The sequence below is a fragment of the Mobula hypostoma genome, chromosome 25 (genome assembly GCF_963921235.1).
Source record: "Mobula hypostoma chromosome 25, sMobHyp1.1, whole genome shotgun sequence".
Lineage (NCBI taxonomy): Eukaryota > Metazoa > Chordata > Chondrichthyes > Myliobatiformes > Myliobatidae > Mobula > Mobula hypostoma.
In genome coordinates this window covers 19,239,047-19,253,446 of record NC_086121.1, presented here as the reverse complement: position 1 = coordinate 19,253,446, position 14,400 = coordinate 19,239,047, and the positions used below count along the sequence as shown (strand labels likewise).

The following is a 14,400-nucleotide window of genomic DNA, read 5'->3' as shown; positions in this document are numbered from 1 at the left end:
TCAAAAGCTGCCCAACATCTACTTCCAGAAACTTTAATAGTGTACTTGTTCTCCATCTGAAATCAGCACAAAAGGTTGTTTGACTCAAGTGTTGAATCAAGAAGCAGTCTGCATTTCCTTTCTGAAATAGCTAAATTCTGTTCATTTTCAGCCACCTTCCAGATTCTAACACTGGTCTGCAGATAGCTATGCTGTTACTGTTCATGCTTCCTTATGAGAAGAGGTAAAGGTAGTGATAGAGAAAGCAAAGGAATGCTGCTGTGTGCACTGTAAACAATCTGTAATACTACTTTTTAAAAAACCCAGATTTATTTATAGTACTTAACCAGAATATACAAAGTAGTGGTCAAGCATGAACTAATGAGGTATACAAATTTAAACCTTGTTCAATATGGAAAAATGATACTAATTTAATCAATTCTTTAAACCATGGGTTTTAAGCATACATCACAATGAGTTCAAAATTTACAAATTGACCCTGTCAATTTTCACTAGAAATGTACTGCACCACAAACATTAACAACAAAACTGTGGAGTTTGAAGAAAGCCTTTTTTTCTTGTTTTTTTTAATCTCATTTTTGTACAGAATAGAAGACCAATTTCCCTCCCCTACCCAAGTTAGCATGACCTATATCTTTGGTCTTCATTGCATATGAACCTCTACCCTAAGCACAATTTACAAAAAGAAAAAAGGGCAGTAATTATTTTCTTTTCTTGAAATAAGAAAATGGTCAGTAAACAGTAAAGTGTGTGCTTCTGAAATGTACAAATTCAAGTTCTAAACCCATTTTGAAACAGACCCAAAACTTATTACAGCATTCAAACCCATTACAAACATGGTTGTACAAAGACCATTAATAAATAACTTCATAAAAAACAAATATTCCCCAGAGCAATGCCTTGGACAGGTGTTTCAAGAACCAGTTGTACAATACAATATAAAAACCCACTCTGCAAATGTACATAAAAAAGCACACTCTCTACATTTTGAACTTGACCATAACATCAAGATATAAAAATTTAAACAAAGGAATGTTTAAGCTTCTGTCTTGGGTTTTGTTGACTCTCCATTTTCTGACTTTTGCCTCTTGCTTTCAACTTCATCCTAGAGGAACAAATTAGGAAATTAAGTGTTCAGAAAACTGCCGCTTGGAGACTTGAAACAAAAAATCCACTCCCTCACATTTCTACAGAATCAGTTTCTCATACTGCATACCTTTTACATGCTTTAAGTTTGTCCCTATTGTACCCCAACCCAAATCATACTCATGGCCAAGGGGCTTGAGATCTCAAGAATCAGCAGTCAAAAGAACTGGCACATTTGACAATGGAACTTTGAACACATACCAGCTCATTATGACTTGATGTATGACAAATTCTACATTTCAAATCGTAATTAAAAATCACTTAAATATCTTTACAAACCTGCTCTTCTGCAGGACGCTTCACCGCATTGCCTTCTGTTTCATCACCTTCCTCCTCAGCACCTTCTTCCTCGTCACCATCCTCTTCACCTTCAGCCTCAGCTAGAAAATAAAACAGGTTACTAACAGAATCTAAACACAAAATGCACGAACCAGAACATGAATTTACAATACATCATGATAGCATTGCCAGTGGAATCATTGATCCCCTATTTCTAATGTTAATTGCATTGATCATTTTAACAGACTGCATGAAGTACTCATGCAAATACTACACCCTTCTCCAATAGAACACAAAATTGACTACAACAGTATCATGAATACATACCATCTTCTTCATCATCCTCTTCCTCATCTACTTCCTCTGCATTTTCATCAGCATGATCAGCTCCATTCTCTTCCTCCTCCTGTAATAAGTAATCAAGGAATACCAAGGTTAAGTTCAAGGCGTTCAGATGCAAGCTCTGGAAAATTCTAGAGACTCTAGAATGTCTGTCACATCAGTCACGTGGATGTGATACAATGCCACTGCACTTAGTTGAGCAAAATGGTGTTTTTGACAATACAGGCTGGGCTCTCTGAGGCCTGCTTGGTCGGGGGTGGGGGAAGAAGCACCACCGAAGCCTGGTAGTGACGATCCACCTGAAATGCAGTTGGTTTTATTGCAAAAAAAACAATCTAACCTGTGAACGAAGTTACCAGGTAAACGGTGAGAAGGTTTCGCTTCTTACAAAATGTGGCCAGTTACACTCGCTTCGCCCCTTTACCCCGCCCCTCCCATTTTAATACCTACTGTTCCATTCGCTGGGGCATCTCCACTCCCATTTTCTTTCTTCTCTGCCTCCTCCACAGCCTTTTCTTTTAGGTCCTGCAAATCCAGAAAGCAAAACGTTCAGAAACGCAAATTCAAAAATTCTTCCGGCGGCAGGAGACTCTGTTTAGCTCCGTGAAACCTGTTCATTGTAATACAGACCCTTATGCGCAGACTTCCGTTTACTAATATCGCAGCAGACGAGGTTGGAAACTCGGCTCCGCTCCAAATCCTTCCCGGACATACCAACAAACTTGTATCAACATCAACGCGCATTTAGTGCGCCATGCACCTTCCATAAAATAATAGGTTTCTAAAGGAGAAAGACGCTTGCATCCCACGAGTAATTATAAATGCTAAAAGGCGATTTCTAAACTGTTCGTACCAAGTTTAAAGATCGTGCAATCCTTAACTATTCGCTGTGGCACGAGGAGTAAAAAGATGATCAACTGGTGCCTTGTGCTGGATTCTGCGGAGTTCCACTGGAAGCGGAGCGAACATGCTCGCCCGGCCGAGACCTCGCAAATGGCGGTGGACGCTGCGAGCTGCAATGGCGCAGCTGCAGGGCTGCATGTGGCCGCAACGATGCTCCTTCCGCTTTTACACCGCGCTCGCTCGGGCCCCAGCCGCGCACGCATGCGCGCTCTGCCCCGGTCTCTCCCCCACCCCCACTTCCCAGCGCCCTCTCCCCCCTCCAATGGGGGAGGGTAAACCGCGCCTCCTTCCGCGCGAGCGAGGCAGGCAGCAGGCGGGCGCGCGCCTCGCCAGCCCGTGCGCGCGCTCCTCTCCCGCCGTTCCCTCGACACACATCCCCCCCCCCCGTAGAAAACAAAACCGGCGGCAGTAAAGAGCGGGAAGCGGCGGCCGGGCGCCACACGCAAATTCCTCCCCCACCTTTATCAAACGGAAGCGAAGGGACACCGGGTGAGTCCGTATACCACCGGGTACTAACAATCGGAAGCGTGGAGAGGGACCGCTCGAGGGGGACCGGCTGGAGGAGATGTGGGAGGCGGACCCCCCCCACACACACGGGAAGGGATGTCCCGGGATGGATGGAGGCGACGATTCCCCCCGGACGAGCCGAAGAGAGGACGGCGAGGCAGAACTCGCGAGGGCGGGAACAATGTGCAGTGAACGCTCCCCTCAGGAGCGGCGCGGTTCCCAGGGTCTGGGCGCCGCAGCCCGGCTCCGGCTGAGGACCACCGACCCGCGGCGTCGCCCTCCTCCACCACCACCACCACCCCCGCCGGTTTACCCTCCGGCACCCCTGCCAGCGGAGCGGTCTCTGGAGACCGGCCTCGCCGCGGCGGGACCCGGCTCGCTCCGAGTCCCGGTGGCCGGTCGGACTCGAGTCTCCGTGTAATCTCGCGGGAAAGTCGGTAACTTCAGAGAACCAGCGCTGAGCGGAGGCGCTCCGGTGAAGCCGGCAACTCTGGGACATCAGGTGGAGATCGCACGTACTGTTTACATTCTTCCTTAATTAAGTTTTCAACTTTATTAAAATAAAGTAAATCCACACGGAGCAAACTTCACCACCTCAACCCACAAATTACCCTGCCAAAATTATCCCTGCACTTTCAGATAGTACCGGTTATTCGCACAATTCACACAAAGAGAAATTTGAGATAACAAAGGGAACACGAGGAAGGTTTAACATCAAGAATAATTTCGGATAATTTCACAATTACGTTTTTGGTAAAAATATATAAACTCACCTTGGGGCTAACCTCTTTGGTGGTGTCCACTACTGCATCAGCCATTCTAAGCAAATTTCAGATATATAAATATGTAATTGGGAAAAAAAGTGAAGTAGGCAGAGGCTGAATTATCCCGTGGTTATAAATATTTCCCTCAGCAGATCTCCTTTGTATAACACACGCTGTGAGGAGGAATGAGGCGCCGTTCGCCGCGCTCACACTCTTAATACCTTCGCTGGCGGACACGCAGCCACGCCCTCCCCGTCCCCCATTCGTTCCTCACACTGCCCATTAAACACGGCGTACCGCCTCCCCTCCTGTTGATTGGAGCTATGCAAATACATTTGGCTCCGATTGGTGCAGTGCCTTTTTTTGAAGTACGGCCCTTTTCGCCCTGATTGGCTGTATGTTAATTATTATTTTCCTTTTCTCTCTCTCGCAGTCTGACCCGCCCGGAGATGCCTGCCCCGACACAGGTAATTCCTATTGGGTCAACTCGCCAGCGCTGCAAGTGTGGGTTCTATGATTTGTGGGTTCGCCTTCTGCTCTTGATCATTGCTCCTCCTTCCCCAACCGAGGGAACTTCCAATTGGAAAATGTGCCGCTCCGCCTATGGTTTTTAATAACGCTGAGACCTGGCATCTTCTACTGGTCCATTGTCTGTCAATTTTTTAAAATGCTACACTTTAATTGGTGGCAGTGTGAAGACTTGCCTTCCTTTCATTCGCATTGGTAATCCCTCGCAATAGCTTAGCTTTTTGATTAACGTAATTGGTTCCTTTTTAAAGGTCATCTACTTATCGCCACTGTCCAGTAGACTTATTTAAGCGCCAGTTTTACAGCTAGATTGGCACTGGAATTTGTTTTTCTCGCTTACCATTGATAAAATCCATTTCGTAATATTATGATGGACTCAGCCAACCACTGTTAAAGGTTTAATTTGAATCCTTAAGGATGACGACTTAATACAACAGCATCCAAATATGTACTTTGCCATTTAAAACAATGGTTTAAAATTAACGCCGAATAACTTTAAACCCATAAATTATTAACATTAACACGATGAAGTATACAAAATGAGTCTTTTCCATTCAGTCGGGAGTTAGAAGTTACCTGTTTGGAGACCTAAGTTAGTACAGACAACGCGATCCGCAATTTTTAAATGTTTTTCCCTCTGATATGAAAACTATGAACGGCCTTGCTTCCTGACACTAATTTGGCGTGGCACGATTTGCTAAATTTGCTACATTTAATCAGGTGCAATTCTCACCTTCACGTTTTCTTCCACACTAGACTAATCTTTTCGACCGCTGCGGGATAGGTTCGCCTGCACTCGAGCGCCAAATGATAGCAAAATGGAAACTTATCCTGAGCGAGTTCTGACTTGTATCACAGTGCGGTGGCAGTGTCAGCACACCTACATTTACATTTTCTTATTTTGATGGAGGACTTACGTTCATATGAATAGTCAGATGGGGAAGATTTAAACAATTGACTAAGCTTTGACCTTTTTACACGTCACATCACACTTTTTAATGTGAATTCTACAATTTGTCATACTTCATCTCTTAATTACTTGTAAGGAAGTACTAAGTACACGTTTGCTATGTATGTTGTATTTTAAAATTTCTTTCGCTCTGGTTAACTGACAAGAAAACCTTCTTACCTGGTGCAGCAACAGGTTTTACTGACTCTACAGCGACTTGTATTTCTTTATTTTCCCGCCTTTGGCAATCTGCTTACTCGAGAAGAAGTCGCTATTGTTTTGATTTATGAACATGGTTTCCAACTGTCACGCAAATCGAAACTGTTGCAACATAGCCTAGAGCAGATCGGGAGTCTACTTGACACTTCAGAACAGTAATGTTAAACTCGCCCTGTAACAAAACTTTACGACAAAGTCATTGCTGATTCACTTTATTCCACGAGCCGAGCAATCGCCGGGCAAGGTTGACATTTAAAGTCACGTGAGGTTTCTATGTTAGAATGCTTTTAAACTAAAAGCATCGTCTTTAACTAAGACTGCTTAACTAAGTTCGTCTTGGCCTTTCACCTCAGTCTTCCGATTTAAAGTGAGTACAGTATATTTTCCGGTTAGATTCAAATCAAGCCAGATATTGCTGTTGATTTATACAGCAAAAACACCTATTAGTATCTTCAAAAAACACCTAGTTTGTTTGATTCTCTAGGAAGGGGCTTTAATGTAAAACCACACAGACCACGAAGATCTCAGATTCTCCTCAGAATCCGAAGAAGAATAACATGGTCAGGTTTTGCCGTAACTTCCCATCGATCCAATTTAGTTCCTGACATTTCTGTTGGGTTAGCATGTTAATTGTGATGACCTAGCAGCATTCTGATGGTTACCTGTTCCTTGTGGATGGAGTAAATATGAGGAATTCTAAGGTTGAAAAATGCTGTATCCTTCAGAATGTATCACTCTCTTTATGTTCTACCACAGAAATTGGATTTTTTTCTTCGAAGTGTATTTTGTTCTCATCCATAAGACATAGGAGCAGAATTAGGCCATTTGGCCCATCGAGTCTGATCCGCTGTTCAATCATGGCTGATCCTTTTTTTTCCTCCTCAGCCCCACTGCCTGGCCTTAACCCCTTAACCCCCTTGATGCTGTGTCGAATCAAGAACCCATCAAGCTCTGCTTTGAATACACCCAATGGCCTGGCCCCCACAGCTGCCTGTGGTAATAAATTCTACAAATTCACCACCCTCTAGCTAAAGAAATTTCTCTACATCTGTTTTAAATGGATGCCTGAGGCTGTGCCCTCTTTTCCTAGACTCCTCCACCATGGGAAACATCCTTTCCACACTACTCTGTCTAGGGTTATCAACATTCAAAAGGTTCCAATGAGATCTGCCCTCATCCTTCTAAATTCCAGCGAGTACAGACCCAGAACCATTAAATGTTCCTCATATGATAACCCTTTCATTCCTGGAATCATCCTTGTGAAACCTCTCCAATTCTAGCACATCTTTTCTTAGATGAGGAGCCTAAAACTGTTCACATTACTCAAGCTGAGGCCTCACTAGTGCCTTATAAAGCCTCAGCATAACATCCCTGCGCTCGTATGAATGCTAACATTGCTTTTGCCTTTCTAACCACCGACTCAACTTGCAAGTTAACCTTTAGGGTGTTCTGCACAAGGACTCCCAAGCCCCTTTGCATCTCAGATTTTTGGATTTTCTCCCCACTTAGAAAATAGTGGGCACATTTATTTCTTCTACCAAAGTGCATGACCATGCATTTTCCAACTTTGTATTTCATTGTCTTGCCCATTCTCCTAATCGTTCTAAGTCCTTCTGCAGCCTACCTGTTTCCTCAACACCACTTGTCCCTCCACCAATCTTCATATCATCTGCAAACTTCGCAACAAAGCCATCTATTCCATCATCTAAATCATTTATATACAGCATAAAACGAGCAGTCCCAACACCAACCCCTGTGGAACACCACTCGTCACTGGCAGCTAACCAGAAAAAGGATCCTTTTTATTTCCACTTGCTGTGTTCTATAAATCAGCCAATGCTCTAACCATGCAACACACACAAAATGCTGGTGGAATGCAGCAGGCCAGGCAGCATCTATAGGAAAAAGTACAGTTGACATTTCAGGTTTAGACCCTTCATCAGGACTAACGGAAAAAAGAGATAGTAAGAGATTTGAAAGTTGGAGGGGGAGGGATGGATCTAAGAGCTGGGAAGTTGATTGGCAAAAGGGATACAAGGCTGGAGAAGGGGGCGTATCATAGGATGGAAGGCCTTGGAAGAAAGAAAAGGGGAGGGGAGCACTAGAGGAAGATGGAGAACAGGCACAGAGTTATTGTGCGAGGGAAAGAGAGAAAAAAATTAAAAATAAAAATTAGGAATGGGGTAAGAAGGGGAGGAGAGGCATGTTAGAGAAATCAATGTTCACGCCATCAGGTTGGAAGCTACCCAGACGGAATATAAGGTGTTGTTCCTCCAACTTGAGTGTGACTTCACTTCGACAGAAGAGGAGGCCATGGATTGACATATTGGAATGGGAATGGACGTGGAATTAAAATGTGTGGCTACTGGGAGATCCTGCTTCCTCTGGCAGACAGAGCGTAGATGTTCAGCGAAGCAGTCTCCCGGTCTGCGTCAGGTCCCGCCAGTATATAGAAGGCCACACCGGGAGCACCGGACACAGTATATCACACCAGCAGACTCACAAGTGAAGTGTCGCCTCATCTGGAAGGACTGTCTGGGGCTCTGAATGGTGGTGAGGGAGGAAGTGTAAGGCAGGTGTAGCACTTGTTCCACTTATAAGGATAAGTGCTCTAACCATGCCTGTAACTTTCCTGAAATACGATAACCTCTTAACTTGGTAAACAGTGTCATGTGTGGCATCTTGTCAAATACCTTCTGAAAGTCCAAATATACAACATCCACTGCATCTCCTTTATCTATCCTACATGTAATCTCCTCAAAGAATTCCAACAGGTTCATCAGGCAAGATTTTCCCTTAAGGAACCATGCTGACTTTGTCTAATCTTGTCCTGTGTCACCAAGTATTCCATAACCATCCTTAACAATTGACTCCAACATCTTTCCGACCACTGAAGTCAGGCTGTCTGGTCTTTTTCTGCTGCTTTCCTTCTTTCTGCAATTTTCCAGTTCTCTGGAACCATGCCAGAGTCCAATGATTTTTGAAAGATCATTACTAATGCCTCCACAATCTCTACCGCTACCCCTTTCAGAACCCTTTGGACAAGTTCATCTGGTCCGGGTGACCTATGTACCGCTTAGGTCTTTCAGCTTTTTAAGCACCCTCTTCTAATAGTAACTGCACTCACTTCTCTTCCCTCACACCCTTCAATATCTGGCACACTGCTAGTGTCTTTGACAATGAAGACTGATGCAAAATACTCATTTAGTTAATCTGTCATCTTCTTCGCCCCCATTATTATATCTCTGGCTTAATTTTCTATCATTCCTATATCCACTCTCATTTCACTTTTATTTTTTACGTACATGAAAAAGCTTTTTACTATCCACTTTCATATTGTTTGCTAGCTTGCTTTCATATTTTATCTTTTCCCTCCTAATGATTCTTTTAGTTGCTCGCTGTAGGGTTTTAAAAGCTTCTTTTAATATACTGTTTAAATAAATTGTGCAACACATAGCTCTGATTAGAAAGTGTGACTTTCCAATCAAGAGTATAGTACATGACCCCAAATGTGATAAACTCTTCCTGTTGATTGTTAGGAGAGAGTTGTTTTCTCTAGTATATGCCTTCATGCTATTAAAACTATTTTGATATTATGTGTAAGGTTTTCAAACTTTCTTTCTATTGATAGGCAATACTTTGCCCTAATTTCACACATGCTGGTGACCAGTTTTTCAACATGGAGACTAAGTTCAGCAAGCCATTCTGCAACACAACAAAGGATGAGGTGCTACAGAATGAATACAGGGAGTTAGATAAGAAGTTAAGATGCAATATGTTGTGGTTAGTGATCTCCAAATTATTCACAGTTCCTCATGTTAATGAGGTCAGAAATAGATGAATTTGTGGGTAGGGAATTCAGGTTCTTAAGATGACAGGGATCTTTCTGGGGTAGAGCTAACCCATACAAGAAGGTGGGTTACATTTGAACCAGAGAGGGACCAATATCATTGCAAGGAAGTTTAGTAGTGCTACATGGGAGGGTTTAAACTAGATTGGTGGGCGGGACTCTGAGCAGGAGCAAGTCATAGGATAAAGCAGTAGCTGGTGAGAGCAAGTTTAGTAATCAGGATAGCCAGGGCCAAGTAAAGGCAGGGAAAGGAATACCCAGTTAAACTTAATTTATTTCAATGCATGGGGTTTAACAGGTTAGGTGGATAAACTCAGAGCATGGATTGGCTCTGAGGACTTGTGAAATTCCCAAAGACTGGAAGGTAGCTAATGTTGTTCTGTTGTTTAAGAAGGGTAGCAAGGACAATCCAGGGAACTACAGGTCAGTCAGTGGGGAAATTATTGGAAGGAATTCTAAGGGACAGAATCTACCAGCATTTTGATAGATGGAGTTTGATTAGGAGGATCCGCATGCCTTTGTGCATGGGAAGTTGAGCTTACTGTAGCAAAAGTTGAAGAAGTAACCAAAAGATAGATGAGGGTAGGGTTGTGGATATTGTCGTCTTGGATATTAGCAAGACCTTCAACAAAGTCTTGCTGGTCTGGAAGTTTAGATTCCATGGAATCCAGAGAGAGCTAGTTACGTGGATTCAAAATTGGCTTTGAGGTAAGAAGCTGAGGCTGGTGGTTGAGATTGTTTCTCAGAATGGAGGAGGCCAGTGACTAGTGGTGCGCCATAGGCATTGATGTCGGGACCCTTGTTATTTGTAATTTATGTAAATGACTTGGATGCAAATACAGAAAGCTTGATTAGTAAAAATTAGGAGATGTTGATAGTGAAGAAGGTTATCACAAATTACAAGGGGATCTTGATCAGTTAGGGAAGCAGGCCAAAGTTCAAAGTGTTTAAAGTAAATTTATTATCAAAGTACATATATGTCACCATGTACAACCGTGAGATTCAGTAAATACAAAGAAACACGGTAGAATCCATAAAAGACTGCACACAACAAATGAACAACCAATATGCAAAAGACAACAAACTGTATAAATACAAAATAATAATAATAATAAATAAGCAATAAATATCTCAGACTCCTTGAAAGTGAGTAGATAGATTTTGAGAACAGTTCAGAGTTGGGGTGAGTGAAGATATCCCCTCTGGTTCAAGAGCCTGATAATTAAGATGTAATTACTGTTCCTCAACCTGGTAGTGTGGGTCCTGAGGCTCCAGTACCTCCTTCCTGATGGCAGCAGCGAGAGGAGAACATGGCCTGGATGGTGAGGGGCCTTGAAGATGGATGCTGCTTTCCTGCAACAATACTCCATGTTGATGTCCTTAATGGTGGGGGGGGGGGCACTTTACACCATGATGAACTGGGCTGTATCCACTACTTTTTTTGTAGGCTCTTTCATTCAAGGGCATTATGTTTCCAGACCATGGTATCCACTTGCCAGGGAGTGGTAAATGGATTTTAATTGAGATAAGTGTGAGGCAATGCATTTTGGAATGTCATACCACTATTGGACTTACACTTCCAAATACCCCGCCATTTATAGTTTAATAGAACAGGAAATAAAGAGTACAAATACATAGTTTGTTGAAAGTGGCATCACAGGTAGTGAAAAAGACACTTAGCATCTTGGCACTCATTAATCAGGGCATTGTGTGTTAGTATTGGAACACTATGTTGCAGTTGTATGTCATTGGTGAGGCTGTACTTGTACTGGTACAGTTTTGGTTACCCTTTTATAGGAAAAATGTGCTAAACTGAAAATATTTAGGAAAGATTTATTTATTTATTATTTATTGAGCTGCAGTGCAGAATAGGCCCATACAGGCCTTTGAGCCACACCATCCAGCGATGCAATGCGCTGATTTAATCCCAGCCTAATCATAGGACAATTTACAATGACTAATTAACCCACCAACTGGTACACCTTTGGACTGTGGGAGGAAACTGGAGCCCCCTGAGGAAACCCACACGTTCACAGGGAACTGAACCCGATGGACCTGTACTGTAAAGCATCGTGCTAACCACTATGCTACCCTGCCGCCTTGTTTATGAGGATGTTACCAGGACTAGAGGGCCTGAGTTATAGGGAGAGGTTGGCCAGTCTCGGTCTTTATTCCTTAAAATGTAGGAGAATGAGGAGTGACCTTCAAGGTTGTGTAATGTCATTTCCAGTATGCAAGCATAATGAAATAATTGTTACTCCGGATACGATGCAGCACAAAAGAAATACAATAAGATAAAGGACACAATAATAAAAAAACACCGTAAATACTGTATAGGTGAATACATTTGGTAGCTTATCTACATAGATTGATTGTATGTTCATAAAGTGAAGCTTGGCACAAGGGTGTCAGTACATAAGGCGACTGACAGGAAATGATAAAGTAGTGGTGGTGGGAGTTAAACTTATAGAAATGTTTAAAACTATAAAAAAGCATAAATCGGTTGGATGGTAATAGCCTTTTCCCTAGGGTAGGGAGACCAAAACTAGGGGACTTAAGGGACAATTTCTTCATGCAGTGGGTAATGAGCAAATGGAATGAACTGCCAGAGGAAGTGGTTAAGGCAGGTACAGTAGTATCATTTGAGAGGCACTTGGATAGGAACATGGGAGGGAGGGGTTTAGAAGTATATGGGCCAAATGCAGGAAATTGGGACTAGCTAGGTGGGCACTGTGATTGGGCTGAGGAGATTGTATTAATGCTGTACTGCTCTGTGACTGGGAAGTTATAGCCATAACAGAAACATGGCCGAGAGAAAGGCAGAACTGGCAGCTCATCATTCCAGGATACAGATGCTACAGGCATGATAGAGGTACAAATAAAAGAGAAGGTTACATTGCCTTCTTTGATAAAGGAGGACCTAACAGCGGTACTTAGCAATGACATTCTTGGTGGGTCATCTGGTGAAGCTGTATGTGTAGAAATTAGAAACAAGAGGGAGGCTGTTTTATAGAATCCTCTCCCCAAAAATTAGCGGAACTGGGAAACAGGCATGTGGAGAAATTGCTCATAGCTGTAAGAATAATGGGGGAGGTTTTAATCGCTTTGTTTTTGATAAGACTACACAGAGTGCTAAGACTACACTGGATGGGGTGGAATTTGTGAAATGTGTCCAGGAAAGTTTCCTGAGTCAGTACATAAAAGGTCTACTTGGGAGGATGCAATACTGAACCTTCTCTTGGGGAACAAGGCGAGGCAGGTAACTGAAGTGACAGTCAGGTAGTACTTTGGCTTCAGTGCCCATAATTCTATTAGTTTTAAGATAGTGATGGGAAAAAAAGATAGGACAGGTCTATAGGTACTGAACTGCAACAGGGCTCATTTTGAGGGAATTAGTCAAGGTCTTACAGAGGTTGACTGGCTGAGCCTTTCTGAAGGGAAAGAAACAAAGCAAGTGCTGGGAGGCTTTTAAGAATATAATATCAAGAGTCCTGGAGCAGTATGTTCATGTTAGGGTAAAGGGTAAACTTGTCAGGTTTATAGAACCTTGCCTGACAAAAGATATTTAGTCTCTGATCAAGAAAAAGAAGGAAATTTAGGAGATTGGGTGTAAGAGAACCCCTTGATGACTCTAAAAAGATTAAGAATACTCTTAAAAGGGCAAAGACTGGGTATGAGATGGATCTGGCAGGTAAGGTTATGGAAAATCCCAAGAAGTTCTATAGCTATATTAAGAATAAAGAGGTGGCTCGGGAAAAAAATCGATCCTTTTGAGATCAGTAGGGCTGCCTATGTCATGAGCCACAGGAGATGGGTGTGATTTTTAACAAATTTTCCTCCTCTGTGGAGAAAGTCATGGTTGCTCAAGAGGAGAAACAAGTGCAGATATTTTTGAGAGCATACATATATCAGGGGTGAAGCATTCGTAGCCATACAGTACATTAAGGTGGATAAATCCTGAAGGCCTGACTGAGGTGCATCCTTGGACTTTGTGCGATATTAGAAGTGAAATTGTGGAAGTCCTTATTTGCTTCAGCATTAGCCACTGATGAATGTCCCAAAGAATGGAAGGTGGGTAATGTTGATATTTTGTTTAAAAAGGGTAGGAAGAACAAGCTAGGGAACCACAGGCCAGTCAGCCTTGTATCAGTAGTGCGGAAATAATTGGAGGGAATTTGGAGAGACAAGAGCTACCAGGATTAGGAGGAATCAGCATGGCTTTATGCATGGAAAGTTATGACTGATGAAGCGGTAACCAAAAAGCTAGACTAGCGTAGGTTAGAGAATATTGTCTATTTGGACTTTGGCAAGGCCTTTAACAAGGTCTTGCATGTTAGGGTGGTCTGGAAAGTTAGGTCTCATAGAATCCAGAGAGAACTAGTTAGGTGGAATCAAAATTGACTTGAAAGTAGGAAGCAAAAGGTTGTGTTTAAAAGTTGTTTCTTGGAATGGAGGCTTGTGACTAGTGTTGTGCTAGAGGGATCAGTGTTGGGATCCTTGTTATTCATGATTATATAAATGATTTGGATGCAAGGGATCAGTAAGTTTGACATAAAATTAGGGAATGTGTTGATAGTGAAGAAGGTTATTGTAGATTACAAGGGGGATCTTGATCAGTTAAGGAAGTGAGCCGAGGTTTGGCAAATGGATAAATGTGAGGTGCTGCATTTTGCAAAGTCCGACCAGCATAGGACTTATACTGTGGATGGTAGGAGTATTAGGGAATGTGATGAAACAGAGTGACTCAGGAGTACATGCATAGTTTGTTGAAAATGGCAGTAAAGGTAGACATGTTAGCCTTCATCAGTCAGGGCATTGAGTTTAGGTGTTGGGACATTATATTGTAGTTGTGTGAGGCCACACTTGGAGTACTGTGTAGTTTTGTCACCCTGCTATAGGAAAGACATGGTTAA

The 14,400-nt window shown here is 42.7% G+C and overlaps 2 protein-coding genes across 4 annotated transcripts in view; one reads left to right on the top strand and one right to left on the bottom strand.

The window, feature by feature from the left end:
- Positions 1-290: 290 nt before the first annotated feature.
- Positions 291-4,128, bottom strand: si:ch211-222l21.1 (prothymosin alpha). 2 transcript variants are annotated; one of them, XM_063033375.1, is made up of 5 exons: positions 3,951-4,128; positions 2,218-2,292; positions 1,753-1,831; positions 1,426-1,526; positions 291-1,105 (listed from the first exon to the last, which is right to left on the bottom strand). In XM_063033375.1, the coding sequence occupies exons 1-5, from the start codon at positions 3,993-3,995 to the stop codon at positions 1,037-1,039; spliced, it is 369 nt and encodes a 122-aa protein (XP_062889445.1). In that variant the 5' UTR covers positions 3,996-4,128; the 3' UTR covers positions 291-1,036. The 2 variants fall into 2 exon arrangements, with proteins under 2 accessions (XP_062889445.1, XP_062889446.1); XM_063033376.1 differs by lacking the exons at positions 291-1,105; positions 1,426-1,526; positions 3,951-4,128 and adding an exon at positions 2,621-2,888 and having other exon boundaries at positions 1,787-1,831.
- A 246-nt stretch (positions 4,129-4,374) lies between these two features.
- Positions 4,375-14,400, top strand: part of zgc:154075 (uncharacterized protein LOC556929 homolog) — a 243,784-nt gene continuing 233,758 nt past the window's right edge. For both annotated transcript variants that reach the window (XM_063033371.1, XM_063033374.1), the window contains exon 1: positions 4,375-4,408. In XM_063033371.1, the coding sequence (XP_062889441.1) occupies positions 4,391-4,408 (18 nt within the window). In that variant the 5' untranslated portion in view covers positions 4,375-4,390. The remainder of the gene's footprint in view (positions 4,409-14,400) is intronic.